This window comes from Ricinus communis, chromosome 5 (genome assembly GCF_019578655.1).
Source record: "Ricinus communis isolate WT05 ecotype wild-type chromosome 5, ASM1957865v1, whole genome shotgun sequence".
Lineage (NCBI taxonomy): Eukaryota > Viridiplantae > Streptophyta > Magnoliopsida > Malpighiales > Euphorbiaceae > Ricinus > Ricinus communis.
The window spans coordinates 7,125,303-7,140,985 of NC_063260.1; the positions used below are offsets into that span (position 1 = coordinate 7,125,303).

General features: G+C 30.1%; 1 protein-coding gene and 1 long non-coding RNA gene across 4 annotated transcripts; one reads left to right on the forward strand and one right to left on the reverse strand.

Moving 5' to 3' along the window:
• The first annotated feature begins 7,820 nt into the window (after positions 1–7,820).
• LOC8267717 (3-hydroxyisobutyryl-CoA hydrolase-like protein 1, mitochondrial) lies at positions 7,821–11,418 on the forward strand. 3 transcript variants are annotated; one of them, XM_048374755.1, is made up of 14 exons: positions 7,821–8,047; positions 8,184–8,264; positions 8,351–8,419; positions 8,553–8,616; positions 9,027–9,106; positions 9,193–9,276; positions 9,358–9,442; positions 9,535–9,620; positions 9,697–9,821; positions 10,454–10,514; positions 10,676–10,774; positions 10,869–10,970; positions 11,096–11,104; positions 11,215–11,418. In XM_048374755.1, the coding sequence occupies exons 1-14, from the start codon at positions 7,934–7,936 to the stop codon at positions 11,332–11,334; spliced, it is 1,179 nt and encodes a 392-aa protein (XP_048230712.1). In that variant the 5' UTR covers positions 7,821–7,933; the 3' UTR covers positions 11,335–11,418. The 3 variants fall into 3 exon arrangements, with proteins under 3 accessions (XP_048230712.1, XP_048230711.1, XP_025015157.2); XM_048374754.1 differs by having other exon boundaries at positions 7,822–7,968; positions 11,096–11,137; XM_025159389.2 differs by having other exon boundaries at positions 7,824–8,047; positions 11,096–11,137.
• LOC107262160 lies at positions 11,315–13,670 on the reverse strand. The gene is made up of 4 exons (XR_001536061.3): positions 13,431–13,670; positions 12,968–13,032; positions 12,094–12,155; positions 11,315–11,452 (listed from the first exon to the last, which is right to left on the reverse strand). It is a non-coding gene; the product is annotated as an uncharacterized LOC107262160 (long non-coding RNA).
• Positions 13,671–15,683: the final 2,013 nt, after the last annotated feature.

Sequence of the window (15,683 nt, forward strand, 5' to 3'; positions counted from 1 at the left end):
ATTTAAGACGGATTCTTAAACTAGACCCTTTCAATTGAGAAAATAAAAGAAAAGGAAACATGTATAAAATAATAATAACTAAAATATATTGGTCTAAATTTGTAGATATGACAACTTCCAACCCCACCCACCGCTTATAAATAAAACATAATAAAAAAATCATAAGTGAATTTAACTGACCGTCTAGAATTATTTACTAATTAATTATAGGTATAAGGTAAAAAAAAAACCTCAACTACTTAGAAATGTTCAATTAAATTCTTTTATTCTAACATAACTTAATAGTATTTTTGAATTTTTAAAAAATTATAAATTAATCTAAGAATTAACTGGACTAAAATTTATGTCTTAAGACATATGGATGCCTTCAGCCATGTGAATTTACTTTATCATTTATATTATAAATAAATATAAATAATTAATATTAATAAAGAAGTCCTTAAAATACACAATATATTTATTATAAAAAATTATAAAATTTCTAGAAAATATAGAAATCCACCACCACAGCCTCGTCATCGCCACCGTCGATGTTGCTTGCTATCACCATCGCCACCATTGTTGCTGCTGTCACCACTGCCACCGCTGTTGCTGCTGTCGCCACTGCCACCGCTGTTGCTGCTGTCGCCACTACCACTGTTGTTGTTGCTGTCTCCATCGCCACCGTCATTGTCGTTATCTCCGTGTTCTCTTTTAGTATCTCAACAAGTTTTGTTTTGCATTGTTGCCAACTGTTCCAAAGCTTGATTTCTGCAACTGACACTTTGGCTTGCATCTATTGCATCAAGCAAGCTTTCTAGGACTTGAATTTGGGTTTGATTTGGAAGCAGTCTTCTTTTCTAGACAAATTCGCTCCCATCTTTCTGAATCGGATTTTGAATAAAGCTGCGATTTTTAGATGCTTAGATTAAAAAAGGAACATCTGTAATAATTTGGTCTCTCTGCAAATCGAATGTGTTGTTCAACAATGCTAAGTTAATTATCATAGCAATGACTTCTTGCTGATGGACGTTGAGCGATGGCTTCCTACTGGTGGCTAGAACAAAAGATGCCAGCTTTAAAAGAGGGGTTGCCGGTGGTAATGTTACGGTGTAGAGATATATTTGGATTTGTTTCTTCTTTTTTTTTTTTTTTTTCCAATTTCCTCTTGTTATTGAATTTCTTTGAATTTGCTTTCTTTTTGGATTTTTTTTTCGATTTTCTCTTCTTTTTTGTAATAATAGTGATAATTTAAATAATTTGTTAATTATTCTGATTTTTGGGTTTGTTTAGATTTTTCTTTAAATATTTTTTTTATTATTTCTAAGAGATTATATATATAGGACATGGGCATTTGTCATTATATTATTTGGTGTAAATTTGAGTGGGTTCACAACTAACGGGCATTTTAACGGTGTTACAAGTTTGGGTTTAATTGAACCTAAAAGGTGAAAAACCATATTGAGTTATTTTGAATTAAAGGGGTATAATCAAACATCTCCAATTAGTCCAAGGAGTTTTTTTCATACCTTATACCTTAACTATATATCATAAAATTTGTTAACAATTTGCTAAGTGGAGTGACTATATTAATTAATATATTATTATTATCATTAGGCATCTATAATAAAAATTAATCGCTGATAGTAGAAAATCATCTAGTATAAAGGCGCCATATAATAATGAATAAAGTCATAACTGAATAGGTTACAGTAGCATTTGGTGAGAATTGGTCGCTAGGCCAACAGGTTTAGCCCAAAGCTAAACCATCAATCTCCACTTGTCTGGCTCTTTAAATGGAGCCAACATCCATTGCTCAAGAAAGGGGCTTCCTCCAGAGTCAAGACCACTGAGTTTTTAGCATAGGAAAAGGAGCTACTAGGCTGTGGACATATGCAGAGAGCAAACTGACCAATGTGGTTAACTATCATGGTATAGGTATTCATTCATTCCAATTTTGCCTAACAATTAATACTAGTAGCTATGATATATAAAGAAATATCACCTCCATTTGAAGCAATTAATATGGCTTTTTTTTTAATAAAAGAAAATTAAGAATTTGCCTGCCTGCTTTTGTTGAAATTGGTCCCTATTCTAATATAGGTTTCATTAGCTTGCCTGCTTTTATTGGAGCAAAGCAACAACTTGGGCAGTACTCATTGCTGATTGTATGAAACAGGGGAAAGGACTTGTTTGTTTGCATTAATATTTGTTGTCATTGAGGCCGAGATTTTTCCAGGATCGAATCTTTTTAATTGTTTTAAAACGGATCCTATATGAACTAAGACACTAAAAATAGATAGATCCTGAAATGGATGCTCTGGATGAGAATCTAGCTCTACCAATGCTGAGCAAGTAAAATAATAGTACAATATGTCAATTTTTAAGGGCAAGTACTATTTATTTCGTGATAAAATTGCAAACCTAATCTGCTTAATAAAAGAAGAAAAAAAAAAAGGGATATGATTTGTCTCTTTCCATGCACTATTAATTTTTTTTAATTATCTTTATGTTGGAATAAATATAATAAATTTAATTTAATTAATTTCTCTATAATTAAATTTGTTAAATATTTTTTGAATTATTAAAAGATAATAGTTAGTATAAAATGGAATGTATAAATGCTAAATTTTTTTAAGGTAAATCAATGAGAAATCAACGATTTTGTTGATATCTGATTATGAACCCAACTTTATAAAATAAGCTTGAAGCTTGGGCTCTCTGAACTTAGAACTCCTCCTGGCCAGCTCTCATTTGATTAAAACTAGCAAAACTAACGTGGATGAGGATCTCTTTCTGGTACAGACATGACATTTGATGCTTTATTATTAATGATTTTCATTTCTGTATAAGTCATAAAAACAGACAGACTAACAAATACTTGCCAACTACCGGTTTTAAAAACCCATACAAAATGTGACAAATATAAAGTTGGGAAATACCCAAGGCATCGAGTTCGTCCAAGGAATAACATACTTTCTTTTTTCTATTATTCGACATAATTATCTTTTATTTCTAATTAAATTTTATTTTTTTTAATTAATACCTATTCTTTTTTTATAAGGTAAGTAATTTTCACTCATTTATTTAAATTTATTTTTTTATAAAAAATTTAAAGTGTCTATCTCCGTACTCCTCTTTACTATATCCTAATAACTCATGAAAAATATCATTCACGGTGTTATTTCTTAATTCATGATGTTGTTCTATTAAGAAGATAATAAAAGATAAACATATTTTTCAATTTTCTTACTTTCTATGCGTTTCACTAAATTATATTTATAAGATTTTTTAATTTTTTTCTGAATTTAAATTTAATAAATAATATTTTTTAATTTTTTAATTATAATATATATAGAGTTTTATAAATAGAAACCTTCATAATTAGACGGTTGCCTCAGTGAAAGCCTTTTGGTATGAATAAGGGTATAATACAACTCAACCCATACCTTATTCGCTGACATCCCTACATTTATTGATAAATTAAGTACTATTGCTCCAACCCTACTTAATACTTCATTTTCTTTCGTTGGTTTATCATTCGTAGAATATTCAATGGATTGTATATGTATCATTGAATATTTTAAGTTTAAAAGACTTAATTTTACTATAAATATATTTCAATTTAAGTAAAGTTTTTGGTTAGTGTTTTTGACGCTATGAATAGATGGAGAGTAATTTAAAGAGAAATAAAGTTAATAGAATGAGAATTAATTGTAATCGTATTTGATAAATAAAAATTTTTAGGGAGAAAAAGGATTTAAAGGAAAATGAATTCCCTTCATTTCACTTGTAGAAGTTGAATTTGATTAGACCTTAATTCAAAATATAAATAGTTTCAATATTAATTATTATTTTCATTTCTATAAAATGTAATAAAAGATTGAAAATTAATGAATTCCATCCATTTTCTTTAATAAAAAGTATTATGTAACCAAACACAATAGAATAAATATATTTTCTTTTTTTCCCAACAACTCCCATCCTTTTTTAATATATCTTTCATTCTCCTTCCCTCTTTACTGTCATGCAATGTAAATTCGTGTTTGATTAAAATTTATAAAATATATAAAATTTATATGCTTTGAATGGAATAAAAATTAATTTAGAATTATATATAATAAAATTTGTGTAGAATTAATTATAGCTAAATTAAATTCTAATAAAATAGATAGAATTTATTAAAAGAATTTATATTAGTAAATTAATATATTTTATAATTAATTAAATGTTAATTTTAATTTTATATTTGTTTGTCTTGAATTTTTAACATATCTCAACGAAGAATGGCATGAATCAATATTGAAACAATAAGTTTTTGTCAGACAATGTGCAATCATGAACCATATTGTGTTTAGCCTGTAATGAAAAAGAAAAACAATTAGAATGAATTATAAGAAACTTTTATGTGTTTAGTGTGGGTTAAGACTGCTATTTCCTGCAGATCGAAACAGGGAATGGTAACTACTCCAACCGAACATTTATGTCCCAAGAATTTATTATTGGAAAGCACCATCGACTGACTTTTAGATGATAAAATACTGACGCTATGGTGACAAACAAATGGCATGGTAGGGTTGGGAGTTATTGTCACGGACTCAAAACCGAAAACATGATAGCCATTATACCCGGCGCAATAATTCTCTTCCTACTAAAAGTTTGATTTATATTTTTAATTAATATTTATATTATTATTTTTTATTTTTGATACTATAAATTTATTTTTCCGTTACAGATGACGATACTTATAAGAAATTCGTTCAATTTTTTATAACGTGGAGGGTGGAATTTCATATTAGCATTCCATACGCTATCCATGTCACACTTGATTTGACTAAAATCTTGCCATTTAATCTAAATAATATCAAATTTTTAATTTATTTATTTTTAGTATCATACCCATTATTTTTATTTCAATAAATGGTAGCTGATGGAAACTCGTTTAAAGATGAATTCTCGTGTGAGTTAAGAATTTGCCAATATTCGACAGTTCGCCTAAACCACTAACATACTCAATAGACGAACCACCATTCGCCACAGCATACGTGAAAATAACTAGAAGATATTTACCTCATAATATCATATGATAATATTATAATATGGTCTGATCATGTACAATACGGCCGTTAAGGATGCATGTGTTTTTTTTGAAATTATGTTCATTGTATCAGTACTAAAAGTTCATTAACTTATATTCATTAAATATGTATTAAATGTTTATTGTTTAAACATCAAATGTTTATTATTTATATTAATTTTTTAATATATTTTACTATATTTTGATATTTATATTATTTTTAACACATAAATTTAAGTTTACATGCAAAAGAATTAAGGTAGATATTAAAAATATTTTAATTTATTATTATTTATAAAAATACTAAAAATATTGAAAATTCGATTTAATTTAATTTATAAATTCGATTTATATTATTTCTTTAAAATTAAAATAATTAAAATAATAGTATAATATGAAAATAAGAATTAATTTTTATAATATAAAAATATTTATTCAGAATTTTAAGTTATATAATATTAATTTATTATAATTTCAAGTTTTAAGAAAAAATTTAAGTAGCGGGACGCGTATGTCCCTATTTGCGGACCACACAGCAGGATAGTGTCACGCCCCGCCTCGCAGCTAGCAAGGGAAGGCTGCACAACACGGCCCGTGTTGAACAACATTTCCCGTGTTGACCAACACGCCCACGGACACGCCCGTGTTGGTTAAATACAAATGCGAAGGACCTAGAAGCTTCGGGTAACACGGCCAATTACCCCAGACCGTGTTCCCAACACGGCCAGGAACACGGCCATGTTGGCGGACAGGGGGAAAAACGCTATAAATACCCCTTCCTTGTACCATTTGTAAGGGGTGGGTGATATATGAAAGAAGAGAGCTTGTAGAGAAAGAAAGTGTGCTCATTGTAAGTAGTTTTAGTGTGAATTAATCAATACAAGTATACACTTCCACAACTCTTGCGTCTCTTTGTGCCACTTTCGTGAATTTACTTCCGCTAGCGTATTTGCTATCATTTTGCCGGGTTTGGCAATCAAGGTGACTAGTATCTTGAATTTGAAATCAAGCTTGCAAGACGCGAAAGTTTTGGAGATAAAACAAAACTCACGTGACAATAGACGGAGGTACCGTGGGGCAGAACATAAATTTGCGGCTTTTGAAAGGTGCATGTTGAGTCAGATTGCATTAAATGTGATTAATTTTGGGCAACAAACAGATCCTTGATTGACTATCCTCACTTGCCCGATGTTTTGACGGAGGATGCACTCCTTAGATTTTGGCTACGTGTTATTGAATGAGATTTCAGAATCCTTTCATTGAAAGAAAAAAAATCATATAGCTGGTATTAGGTGGAGAAATACTTAATTTAAAATAAAATGCCATATTTATTTTATATATTTAATAAATTTAATTATCAAACTAATATATAACTTTCTCTATATAATGATTAATTTCATGTCTTTAAATATTTATAATTTCATATATTAAATTATTTATCTATATATATAAATATATTAATTTTTAAGATCTAATTTTTTGATATATATGCTTAGTATTTACCACATAAAATTTTATTTTGATACGTGTATTTACTTTTAATATATGAAATTCAAGTTTATGTGTAATTTTATAGTTTTCTTAATTAATTTTATTAATTAATAAGTTACATTTCTAATTAAATATTCATTCTAATTATAAAAAATAATATATTAATAATAAATTAATTTTCAAATTAGATAGTATAACTATTTCAAAAAATAGCATATTAATTATATTTTAATATTATATTAACTAATAAATTAATTTTTTAATTAGATAATAATTCTGATCGTAGAAAATAATATTTTTAAATATTATATTTACTAATAAATTAATTTTAATTATATGATAGTTTTTAATTTAAAAAATAATAATATCAATTATATTAATGATATTAAGTTATATAATATTAGAATTAATAAACAAATATTTTAAAAATAATTTTTATATTATTATTGTATTAAAATTTAAAAAAATTAAAACTTTGCTATTATATTTTAATATTATTATAAAGCAATTTTAAATATCGAATAATTTATTAAATTATATTTATAAATTTAATCTTGCAATGAAAAAAATAATAACAGCTAATTATCAGTAATTTTTAAATTTATTAAATTTATAAACCATTTTTGTATCTCATTAACTAATTGCATTTATTGATCTACCTTGTTATACTCGAGCGTTTGTTTCACCCACATTGAGTTATAACTTCTGTTACACATATATACAGTGTCTGATAGACAACCAGGCCTGATTCTTACGCCCCACTACAAATACAAAATGTTCATTACGCACGTATTTTACATCATTGCCTCCAGGGAGTTATATTTCTGCCAATATTTGTCCATTGCCATAATTGTTGAATAAATCTTATTTTGGTGTCAGATATTAGAAGACCAGATCTTTATTCGTTCTTTCAGATTCCATTTGGATTACATCATGAAGAAATATAAATTATTATTATTATCATTATTTTATGAATCCTGTTGTTTCTTTGATTGAAGACCCACATATTCATTAATATCCATAAATAATGGACAATTAAATCCGCTCATTACCACCTAAAAAAATGTGAGAATACCCCCTGACATGCTGTTTTATTAATTTTTAGAAATCTTCTAGTTTTTATAACGTCCAACATAATTAAACGTTGGCTAACATTTTTAATTTCATTAAGAAAAAGTTATTATACGTATTTACTAGTAGTTCATTTTATTTTACGTATACTCGAATTAAAATCACATAATTTTCAATATTAAACGGATCCCATTTCTTGACTGGGAGAAGAGAAACGTTCAGCGTAGTTTTATCTTTCAATTAATATGAGAATTTGGAACGTTATAATATATAGTAGAAGATCCATACATAAGCAACAAATTCTTAAAGAAGAAAATGCAGTGTCTCAAGTTCCTGAACCGTCCTGTAAGGCAAGCTCCTTTCACCTTTCTTAAAAGAAGCCTTTGCTCACTCAAAAATTCTGGTCATGATGAAGATCTTGACAACCTGGTAAAGATATTAAAAACTAACGATGATTTATAAATATACATTAGAAGCATGAGATTTGAACATACACGCACACAGCATCTAGCATATATATGATATACTTACTAAGTGACTCGTAACTGTTAACCTTCTCTTTCAGGTGCAAGTTGAGGAACGAAGCAATTCAAGAACTGTGATTCTTAATAGACCCCATGTCCTCAATGCTCTCACCACTCCAATGGTACATTTACTTATATAATACCCCCCTGAATTATGTATGGAAAGTCATTTACTTGGTGATAATCTTCAACTCTTTGATGTGATAAGGGGGTTCGGTTAACCGAACTATATCAATCCTGGGAAAAAGATCCCCTTGTTGGCTTTGTGGTTTTGAAGGTAAGCCCTACTCCTCTTTTTTTTTTTTTTTCTTTTTCATCTGATAATTTTTCTGTTTATTAGTATAATTAGCAGACTAGATTAAGCACCAATCCTTTTAATAAGTACTGGTTTTTTTGAGTGTTTGATGAAGGGAAATGGTAGAGCATTTTGCGCTGGTGGTGATGTTGTTAAACTATATCAGCTAATCACTGAAGGTGGGAAACAATTATATTAAATTCTCTGTTCAACTGTTATTATTCACTTAAATCATTGAGTGGGTGCTATTTGGTGTTTCCAGAATGTTATCATTTTATCTTCTTGTTTCAGTGTTTCCAGAATGTTATCATTTTATCTTCTTTGTTTTCAGTGTTTCCTTGATCAGAATTGTTCTTATTCCGACAAGTATTAATCTTGAACAGCATGTGCACTATCTAATATTCTGCTTGAAATAACATGAATAATTAACATCATAAACTAGGATGCCAATTTTCATAAATACTGCACCAAGTAACATTTACTTCATGTACACGCAGTTAGCAGAGGTGGATTTGCAATCTATATATAAACTGGTGCTTCTCGGTTTGTGCTAGCTGACCAAATCTTTTATATTTTTGGCTTTCTGCAGGCAGATTGGAAGAATGTAAAGATTGCTTTAGGACATTTTATAGCTTCATGTACCTGCTAGGAACATATTTGAAACCACATGTGAGTCTCAGTAACGAGGTGCCCCTTTTGAGCACTTGGCTACATTATATGCCTAATCGTCATGTTACCTGTTGGCTTACATATAGGTGGCTATATTGGACGGCATTACAATGGGAGGAGGTGCTGGGCTTTCAGTCCATGGTTCACACAGAGTAGCAACTGAAAAAACTGTTAGTGTCACAAAAGTTCTCGACTCCTTTGCCGTGGAAGTTTTATTCTGATTCATTTCCTGACAAAGAAAGCATGTACAGGTTTTTGGTGTTCCAGAAATTCTTATCGGCTTGCATCCTGATGCAGGTGCTTCCTACTATCTTCCACGTCTTCCTGGATACTTAGGTAGGTTCCTTCATTAGCTTGTCAAACAGTAAAATACGACTGTTTGGAATTGAACTTCTAGGTACTTAAATCGCAACCCTTTTGCTGCATAGGGGAATATCTGGGACTAACAGCTGATAGGATTAGTGGAGAAGAAATGGTTGCTTGTGGATTAGCAACCCAATTTTTATCAAGTGCAGTAAGCTCCTCCTGCATATAATATATTCCTCAATCAATGTATCAGTTTCAGATGCATAATCTCTTCTTCTTAACAGAGGCTCCCTTTCTTGGAAGAGCAATTCGTTAAATTTTCCAGAAATGATTTTGCAGCCATGGGGAATTTTCTAGATAGATTTAGCAACACCGTTGGACGTCTAAATCAGACAAGTGTTATTCACAGGTAAATGAATCTAGCGACAGGTTCGAGATGGAAAAACTTGATGCATGACACATCGATAAAACCTGTGAAGTGGCAAACACCTGGACGACACATTCCAGGTGGCATGCCATATGGACAAATCTCGCCTGTAGCAACATGCCATGAGTCTCTACTTATGCATTTAATGCTCCACATGTCCTGACATTTGGATAGTAATTTACCAGGTGGCGTCCTATATATGGGACTTGAGCCACGTATGTGGCACTCTCGTGTCAAGTGATGCAGCCACAGGGGCAAAACTTGCCAGGTTGCTGTAAATTAGGATTTGACCCTTGGTCAATTATGCCAGATCACAAAAGTAGCGTTTTTCATGCTGGCTGCAGGGCACGTGACCTCATACTATGCCACGTTGCACAAATGATCATAATATGCGTTTTTGTGGGGCCGCTTGCTGGCATGATGATCGATCCCCGAACGTTAATTTTAGATTTCTGGAATTTGTTTACCAGATTTTAATCTATAATACATAATTTAATTCTAGATTGATTTTTCAATCACTTTTTGATTTGTTTATTTTTATAATTTTGTTTTAAATTAGCAATCTGCTTCTGTGACAAAATATTTCAGCATTAATGTATTGCTTTTGTTCTCAGGATCGACTTGATAAATGAATGTTTTGGCCATGACACAGTGGAAGAAATTCTTCATGCTCTGGTAATTAAAATTTCTTCTAATTGATAGTGAGAATTAGGATTTTAAAATCAAACGAGATTATTGAATTAAAAAGGGTAATTAGATCAAACCATATTTGCATAAAAACCTTTTATCTCTATTTGCATAATTAAACATACTCTTTTTTTTTTTTTTTTCCTCAGGAAACTGAGGCAGCAGCTACAAAAGATGAGTGGTGCATTTCAACACTCAAGAGACTCAGAGAAGCTCCACCCTTGAGCTTGAAAATTTCCTTAAGATCTGTGAGTTCTAAATTAATGTTCTGTATTTCTCCTTTATATCGCTGTCTGAATTATCTGTATATATACTCATGAACCTATATAAAATAATGTTTAGATAAGAGAAGGCAGATTTCAGACACTTGAACAATGTCTTGCTCGTGAGTACCTGATGACACTTCAGGCAATTTGTGGACAAATTTCCAAGGACTTCTGTGAGGTAATAAAAATATGCCCTTTCTATAATTATGACAAGATATCAATTAATTATGTTTGTCTTATAATATTTTAAAAAATATACTTACAACATCGACTAACTATTTTATTTTATATAATGATTATCAGGGAGTTCAGGTGCGATTAGTTGATAAATCATTTGCACCAAAGGTATATTAGTTCGCTCTTCGAAAGCAATGCATATTAATTCAGTATAAATTAACAGATTCAATTATAATAATGTGCAGTGGGATCCTCCTAGTTTGGAACAAGTTTCAGAAGACATGGTGGACGCATACTTTGCACCTCTTAATGCGTATGAGCCTGGCCTAGAGTTGCCCACTAATCTAAGAGAAGCCTTTGCCTAAATTTTGAGTTACGGAATGGTTTGTTGGTTTACATATACAATTACGTTTCCTGTTATGACCAATAAAAACACTAATTCTAGGCTTTGTCCTTCCACAGGTGTATCAGTCCTTAATCGTGCTGCAAAGATAGATTAAATATCATCATCAATAATAAATAACTAATAAAAGAAAGGACAATATTAAATGATTTAATTAGATTGAGATCAATAGCGTCTTTTTAAGTTATTACATAAAAGTAATATAATATTTTTATACAAATAACAAAAGATTTTATCTAATATATCCTTAGATGAAAATATATTTAATCTCTTATTTAAAATTTGAATCTTAATATCTTTCTTTATTAAATTGATTTTAATATTTTCTTTCATATATTAACTTAACATAAAAAAAATTGTCTAAATAAAATTATATTTTACCATTTGATTAATTATTGAAATACCAGAAAAGTCGTCCAGTATTGCATTAGGACTTGCAAGTTTCTGAATTTTATAATATATTTGACTCCATTTTTTCATTATTCAAAAAAAAATATTATCAATTTAAATTAGAATTGGAATAAAATATTCTTGATATAGATCATGTAGTAGCACTTATTAACTTACGTCTTAACTAAATAGTTCAAAGTAAGCATAAGTTTGTCAATTAATTGTAAATCAATACAAAAATAGTATGAACCATGTTGCAAGTCTATTATTTACAACCGATTAGTCTATTATTTCTACTGCGGAAAATTTAAGATTTTACAAGTTAACATACCAAACGAATTTCATCAACCGATGATGAAGGAATCGGGTTGCTAGGTGAGAGCCGCGGAAAGACTAACAATCACAGATATGAAAAGCAGTAAAATTGAGACTGTCAATCTCGAGAGTGAGTTAAAATCATATATCCAAGGAAAAACAGTTACAAACATTTCAATAACATATTTATTTAATTTGAAATAAATACTAAGTCATGTAAAAATAAACGTGTCATGCCATGCTTAATTAAAATAATTTTCACACACTACGGGACAAAGTACCTCAGCAGAATTCTAATCCCAACACTAAACATCTAGACTCTCTGTCATTCTAACAGAACTGGCGCCCAGAGAGCGAGGCTCAACCAGGGTCCTTAAATCCAGTTCAGACACTTAATTATCACTAACACTCTTAGCCTTTCGGCTCTCTTACTCCAATAAGACTGACGCTCAAAGAGTGAAGCTCGACCAGGGTCCTTAACTCCAGTCTCGTCACTTAGGTTTTCAAATAAGCCGGCGCCCAGAGAGCAATGCTCGACCAGGGACCTTTACTCCGGTAAAGACACTCTACTAAGCCTAGAGAGCGATGCTCGACCAGGGCAAGTCCTAAACTTATCTTTTTAAATTTACCATTTTATCATTTTTCTATCAATCTCGAATTTATACCGGTGCACTCATCAAAATAGTATGTTCTACTGTTGTCCCATCCTGAGTCATCAGACAATAATACATTCAGTAATGAAGAACATGATATATATGAATAGTAATAAAAAAACATGATATATATATGAATAATAATTAAATAAATAATTTAAACTTGCAATCAATTAATCACAATAACTATTTAAAATTTATGCATGACTGCATAACAGATATATGTCTTTAACTCACAGCTTTGACGACCTCCTAGCTCTGCTCCGATGCCTCGGCTGGAGCAAGCCGAATTGACGGATTTTCTAATCAGGGAAAAAAACTTAATCAATAACATTAAGACATTTGACAATTAATCCTAGGTCTAGACTCTTAGGACTGACTGTCTAAGAATCTCGACTCGGGTAAGTTCTATCGAAAATTCGGCAGAACTTTCCCTAAAATACGAACATTTACCCCCCGTAAAATGGGTCCAGGACCTGCCAGAAAACACTTCAAATATTCAATAATTCATTTTAACGGGAGTCGGGTCCCTAAGACTTCACTATTTTTCCCGACTCTGCCATACATCACAAAACACAACTTAAGGCAGGTAGTTCGACAAACAATTATTTTGACTCACAATATTTTCTAATACTCAACACAATTCAATAAACATATAACTTTACCAAAGAATTCTAAAATCAACGGGTCAGAGAATTACCGAGGCACTTGATAGCTCGGTCGACTCGTCGCCAGCCGTCGGAGTCCGATCAACGATCTGAATGCACCAACGGACTCGAAATGACGCGCTGATAACAATCCATGCTTCCAATCTTCCGATCCGATCCCCAATCATCCGAAAATATTTACAGACGATATCGACCGTCGATTTTCGAACGAGTCTGATCGCCACGAAACTAATGCCGTTGGAAAGCTTGTGACGAGAAGAGTCTGAATGGGTGCTAAGCTTCGGATCTCCTTTCTCAACAACCTTCACATTTGATGCTATCCTCGAAAAAACCCACCAGCCGCTGGCCGTTTGAAACTAGAACCACCGAAATGGTTACTGCTAACCCACGACGTTGATGCGGAGAGAACGAAGATAGCGGGCGACGTTGGAGCAACCCTCAAGCTCGACGCAAGACAATGACGCTAGAGCTCGGCAGCATGCCGAGCACTCTCACGACGAGCACTCTCAAGCTCGATGGCCTCCTCCCCTACCAGCCATTTCCGGCAGCAAAAGCTTCCCTTCCTCCCCCCTCGATCATCCCTTTCTTTTCTTCTTTTCTTTCTTTCTTTCTTTTCTTTTCTCTCCATATCAACTTTCAGTCCCTGAACTTTTCTTCATTACTACTTAGTCCCTCGACTTCTTTAAGTATTAACAATTTTATCCTGCAAAATTCTCAATTAACCCTTAAACTTTTCTTTAGCTTTTCAATTAAGCTCCTAACTATTTAATTTGGGCCAAATTAGAATTATTAAAAATTATATAATTACATATTTATCCTTACTTTTAAATATCAAATTACCAAAAAGCCCTTGCTGACATAATTAATTATAAAAATACCAAACATACAAATTTTCATTAAAACCCCATATTGATAAAATTATACTTTTAATCCTTATTCCAAATTAATTATTCAATTTAATCCTAACACACAACTAATTTAATTAATCAATTTGCTAAATATTTTTCAATTAAAATTTAACACCATTAGCTAATTAAAATGTCATTTTTCCAATAATTCTTTTATAAAATATCCTTTAGAAATTCTTCCATAATTCTCAAATATAGAATTTAATTTATATATATTCATTTGGAGAAAAAAATTTGAATAACTAAAAATATAATTTATTTCTCAAAGAATTTACTTAATTAATTTCTTAAAAATCAAACTAATTGGATATAGAAAATAACTCTCTTATTTGTCTAGCATAAAAATTCAAAATTCCATTTAAATCATTCCAATTTAAACCAAGTAAAATAAAGTAAAATTTTGTTTAAATAAAAACTCATTTATTAATTATTATTAATGTTATCATTATTAAAAGAAAATTCAGGGTATTACAGAATAAAAAATATTAAATTGATCAAAATTTAAAAGTAAATTATCTTAAGACATCAACTTGTATTTTTAAGAGTATGTCAATTGAATAAAAAATGATAAATTGATTAAAACTTAAGAATATTTTCATAAAACATGATTTAGCACTTTTAAAAATAGATCAATTAAATAATAAAATAATATATTATCAAAATCTAAAAGTAGAATTTTTATAGAGCATATTTTAAAATTAAGTTAAATAAAAAAAAATGATAAACTAATTAAAGATAAAAATATCGTTTGAAGCATCAACCTCTCCGAAAAGCTTTCTGAAGTTGTTTTAAGAGTTGTTTTCTTTTTTCTCCCTTTTCTATGCTCTGATAATTTTAATTTAATAGTGTATCTTACATAGCATCCAATCTTTTACTTTGTAATGAAATTTATTAGGTGATCATGTTCTGCAATTATTGCTTGCATCATTCCAACTTTAGTAATGACACCTTCAATGATTACAAAACACCATAATGCCAACATTATAATTATTTGTCGTATAAGGTAAAAGACAAAGTGGTTGATTTTGAAATTCAACCCTTTTTTTGGGGGTTTTCTGTAAAGCTTTTCTCGTGCTGGTTCTCAGTAAAGAGTCATACATAACACACCTACATCAAAAGAAGTCACCAATACTTTAACCCTGATTTTGTACATCTGTTATTAGTTTAATATAAAGTTAAATTTATTTACAAATTATAATATTTTATTTTACTTAAGATATTTTAAAATATAATAATAAATTTGATATTTCAAATATCTCTTTTAGAAAAGTTAATGGTTTAATTTTTATTACTGAGATTATTTAAAAATTATTATAAAATATTTATTTTTAATATTATATATTATTTAATTAAAAATATAATTTATTAATCAATAAA